This window comes from Clupea harengus, chromosome 9, assembly GCF_900700415.2.
Source record: "Clupea harengus chromosome 9, Ch_v2.0.2, whole genome shotgun sequence".
Lineage (NCBI taxonomy): Eukaryota > Metazoa > Chordata > Actinopteri > Clupeiformes > Clupeidae > Clupea > Clupea harengus.
The window spans coordinates 20,047,551-20,052,550 of record NC_045160.1 but is presented as its reverse complement, the minus strand read 5'-3'; the positions used below and the strand labels follow the sequence as shown (position 1 = coordinate 20,052,550).

The 5,000-nt window shown below is 45.9% G+C and overlaps 1 protein-coding gene across 3 annotated transcripts in view; it reads left to right on the top strand.

The window, feature by feature from the left end:
* Positions 1 to 5,000, top strand: part of pid1 (phosphotyrosine interaction domain containing 1) — a 30,297-nt gene that overhangs the window by 11,156 nt on the left and 14,141 nt on the right. Inside the window, exons 1-2 of one of the 3 annotated variants that reach the window (XM_031573789.2) lie at positions 1,184 to 1,284; positions 3,192 to 3,338. In XM_031573789.2, the coding sequence (XP_031429649.1) occupies positions 3,204 to 3,338 (135 nt within the window). In that variant the 5' untranslated portion in view covers positions 1,184 to 1,284; positions 3,192 to 3,203. Of the gene's footprint in view, positions 1 to 1,183; positions 1,355 to 3,191; positions 3,339 to 5,000 lie in introns of those variants that run through there. The other 2 variants (XM_031573788.2, XM_012830483.3) reach the window with 2 other exon arrangements.

Below are 5,000 nucleotides of genomic sequence, written 5' to 3'. Positions count from 1 at the left end.
CATACACACACACACACACACGCACCTCTGGAATGCAGACCTCCATCAAAAAGTCATAAAGTGCTGACGCATGGATCAGCAAGAACTGGAACACACACACACACACTACAATTGACTCCATATACACTGACACACCCCAGAATCCGTAACCAATATGTGACTGTGTATATATGTGTGTGTGTGTGTGTCTGTGTGTGTGTGTGTGTGTGTATGTGTGTGTGTGTGTGTGTGTGTTTATGTGTGTGTGTATTTCTTACTATGCATTAGTTTAGCCCTAGTCTGTGTCAGGCCTTGCCCTGATGAGAGGAGTGTGCTCAGTCTAAGATCGACCCAACCTAGAGCCTCTTAGAAAGCCATCATCAGTATTTCTGAAATAAATATGAGTCCTCTCATAAAACGTTAACGCTAACAAGCCTGAAAGTCACCCTTGACTCATTTCTTTTAATAAAAGATTAGAAGGGGGGGGGGGACGTAATACCAATTCCTTTCCATATCTGTCTCTGTGGTCATGTCCCTGTCTAACCTTCACATTCCAATTCCCAATGGTATGAGAGTCCTCTCGCACACAAACACATTCATGCGACAGACAGACAGATGGCTCGAGGGGATCTGAGGCGCAAGCGGCAGCATCCCAACCCTGTACGGGTCCAAGAGTCCATGGAGACCCTGGTTCGAATCCCAATCATTTCCTGATCCCACTCCCTATCTCTTTCTCCCTCTCATTTCCTGTCTCTCTGCACTGTCCTATCAATAAAGGCATCCCCCCCCAGAATAAATAGACATGCGAAATACATTTAAAATTCGATGTACGACTCGCATTGATTTAGTATTATCCTGTATATTTTATTTATTTGTCTGTTAGTGTGGGGCTGATCTGAGCATAAGGAATTTCCCTTGTGGACAATAGAGAAGATCTATCTATCTTGGGTTTTAGAAAGGCACAATAAAAATACAGCTTAACATTATTATTATTATTATGATATACGCATGCAGAAGTACATACGCATACACCTTCATGTAAGAAACCTATTGGGTGGTGACATGCTGACGCACTTATGCCCGTCGCATCATAACAATCTTGATAAGTGACTCTCTACTGATGACAGAAAATGACATCAATGAGCTGTTCACAAACAGTCCTTCAGATAAGGGAAGAGGGAAACAAAATGAGTGATACGCCCCAAAGAGATAGAAAGCACCACCGTGAGGGCTTATAAAAGGAGAAGCCTTACCGTGCCTCGGCAGAAGGCTTCCTGGCTCTGTTGGTAACAGAGAGCACTTCAGGTGAGTGACGGACAACTCCAACAACCAATGAGGATTGAAAGCAGTTTCATCTGCTGCAAGGCGATTGGCTGTGAGTTGGGGGATAACAAAAGTAGCAGGGGTCAGTCCCCTGGATGGAAATGTGTTTGTTGTTGGGGGGTTTGAGGTTGGGTCAGGTTCTGACTAAACAGGTGCTTCCAGAGGAAAACACTGGTGTGTGCGTGTGTGTGTGTGTGTGTGTGTGTCGGATGTATGTGTGTGTGTGTGTGTGTGTCGGGTGTGTGTGTGTGCGCGTGTCGGATGTGTGTGTGTGTGTGTGTTTGTCGGATGTGTGTGTGTGTGTGTGTGTGTCGGGTGGGTGTGTGTGTGTGTGTGTGTGTGTGTGTGTGTCGGGTGTGTGTGTGTGTGTGTGTGTGCGTGTCGGATGTGTGTGTGTGTGTGCTCCTCTCTGGTTTCCTATGTCTCATACCTTAGACTAAATCAAGGCGGCAGAGACTGGACCACCACAGGGCTCAGCCCAAGGCCTCTAATGTGGGTTCTAACTGTGGGTTTGAGGTATTTGTGTGCTTAAGATCCGCTGTCTTTGGGGCTGTTCTTGTTATTGGTGTGTGTGTGTGTGTGTGTGTGTGCATCTGTGTGTGTGTGTGTGTGCATCTGTGTGTGTGTGTGTGTGTGTGTGTGTGTGTGCGCATCTGTGTGTGTGTGCATCTGTGTGTGTGTGTGTGTGTGTGTGTGAAGTTTTGTGAATCTCTGTAGTATTGGCATGCTTCGTTAAGTGTGCCAAGAAAGACTGAGGTCTGTGAAGCAAATGGCCATGCTGAATGTGTGTGTGTGTATGTGTGTGTGTGTGTATGTGTGTGTATGTGTTTGTGTGTATAATGGACGCTGTTGCTCCAAGTTGAATGAAGATAGAGCAGCACCACATGTTCAATTTGGCTTGATTTGCACACATAAACACACATGCACGCACACACACATTCACACATACACACACACATTCACGCACGCACACATACACGCACGTACACACACATTCACACACACACATACACATACACACACACACACACACACACACACACACATTCACACACTCTGTATATGGAATTCCCTTAGTGTCCTTGACATGGCAGAAGTGAAACTGAGAGGCGGCGTGGTTTGGGTATGTGATCTTGGTGTGTGTGAGGACCACAGGGAACGTCCATCTGTGTTTGTGTGTGTGTGTGTGTGTGTGTGTGTGTGTGTGTGTGTGTGTGTGTGTGTGTGTGTGTGTGTGTGTGTGTGTGTGTGTGTGTGTGTGTGTGTGTGTGTGTGTGTGTGTGTGTGTGTGTGTGTGTGTGTGTGTGTGTGTGTGTGTGTGCGTTTGAGTGAGTGAGTGTGTGTGAGAAAGAGAGGGTGTGTGTGTTTGGTTTTGCAGTGAACTGCACTTTGTCAGTCAGAGAACATTGCTGAAATTTCGATTTTTCCTTAACAACATCTGTAGCTGCTAAAAGGTCTCTCTCTCTCTTAATCTTTTTCTCTCTCTCTCTCTCTCTCTCTCTATCACACACACAATCTGTTTCTCCCTCTTTTGCTCTCTCTCCCTCTGTCTATCTCCCTCTCTCTCTATCTGTCTCGTTCTCTCTGTTCATCTTTTTCTCAGTCACATCTCTTTCCACCAAAAAAAGGAATATGCTATGAGTCACACCCAAGCAGTCACACATCTTTATTTTAGTCAATGAAGAAGTAAGACAGCCCATAACAGCAAAAGTTCTGCTGAGGTGAGGGTGGTGTTTTTGCTGTGTGTGTGTGTGTGTGTGTGTGTGTGTGTGTGTGTGTGTGTGTGTGTGTGTGTGTGTGTGTGTGTGTGTGTGTGTGTGTGTGTGTGTGTGTGTGTGTGTTCAGCATCTCGTGTTTAATATTCAGTGTGTGTGTTTCTTGTTTTGCAGCACTTCCAGACGATGTTGAAGACAAAGCTCAACGTGCTAACACTCCGGAAAGATCCGTTGCCGACGGTGATCTACCATGAGCCAGAGGCCATCGAATTATGTTCCACAGCACCGCATATGAAGAACCGCAACCACACAGGGTACAAGGTAGAGAACCCTTGTGAACTAAGTAACCTTTAAAACATTGCATTACTTCAAACGGTCTGCCTTTATGTTATGTGTGTGTGTGTGTGTGTGTGTGTGTGTGTGTGTGTGTGTGTGTGTGTGTGTGTGTGTGTGTATGTGCACTCTTGTAGATGTGTGTTTGCACATGCTAGTGGGCAAGCTGTACTTTGGCAATGACAGTCTGATGATAGTGTGAGCGTGAGATACTGGTGATGACGACCACCACTATCTCTGTTAGCATTAGCCGTATCTGTGTGAGTGTTGCATCACTATCGCTCACCACAGGCATCATTGGCTTGTGTGTGTAAATAAGTGTCTGTAGGCTGTGTGTCTGTATGTTGAGGCCAATATGGAAACACGCACACAGACGGATACACAAATGCATACATACACATACACATATGGACACAGACACATATATATATATGCCTGTGTGTGTGTGTGTGTAGAACTCTATACAAGGTAAACCGCAAACTCACACTGTCTTTCATACTCCGCCCCCCCATACACACACACACAAAGACTTCTCTACCACTGCGTTGTCCAAGGTAACTGCCAAACAGAGTTGGACCTTGTTGCCATGGATACCACTACATCCATTTATTGGAGAGTGCCAGTTTCAGATAGAAAGAGAGAGAGGGGAACCGCAAGAGAGGGAGAGAGAGAGAGAGAGAGAGAGAGAGAGAGAGAGAGAGAGAGATTTTCCACCTCTTTCATCTTTGTGAAAGGAGGAAGGATGGGAGGGGGACTCTAAACAAACTGGTTATGAAGGTGGCTGCTCACATGGTGCATGTGTGTGTGTGTGTGTGTGTGTGTGTGTGTGTGTGTGAGTGTGTGTGAGTGTGTGTGTTATGTAGTATGCTGTACATTGAGGCTGAAGTGTGGAATATTTCCCATGATTCTCTGTGTTTGTTTTGGCATGGAGAGAGCAAGAGGGGAAACGGTTAAAATATCAAAAACTCTGTCTGTGCCCTTGGCCCCCCCGTATTCCCCGCAGACTTCGCCACCACTGCAGTGAGCCAAGACTATAACGGCCTGAATGAAAGGGCTAAACACACGCACGCGCACACACAGACACACACACACACACACACGTGACATGTACCAGCAGTGGTTGGGATCCCATCCCTAGCGTCCCCTTGTTAGTTAGAATGGCTGCACTTTGTGATTGGCTCTGATTCCTTCAGATGAGTCAGTCACATAGCCAGCTGAATTGGGTTTAGCTGGAATGAGTTTGTGATTGAAGCTGATTACCACTGTGTTACTCCAATCATTTATTCAGACAATTATCACTGAACTCAGCCCAGTAAACCAAACTGTGTGTGTGTGTGTGTGTGTGTGTGTGTGTGTGTGTGTGTGTGTGTGTGTGTGTGTGTGTGTGTGTGTGTGTGTGTGTGTGTGTGTGTGTGTGTGTGTGTTTGTTTAACCAACAACAGGGATGTAATTACCCAGTGCTCTTGGTTGGATTATGTAAGAACAAAACCAGCCTCTCTGGTAGCCATAGTGACCATGGGTCTTTGGTTGCTTGTGTGTGTATGTGTGTGTGACAGATAGTGTGTGTGTGTGTGTGTGTGTGTGAGTGTGCATGTACACCCATGGCTGCATGAATACTGCCAATCTGAGTTTTTGTCATTTAAAAAAAAA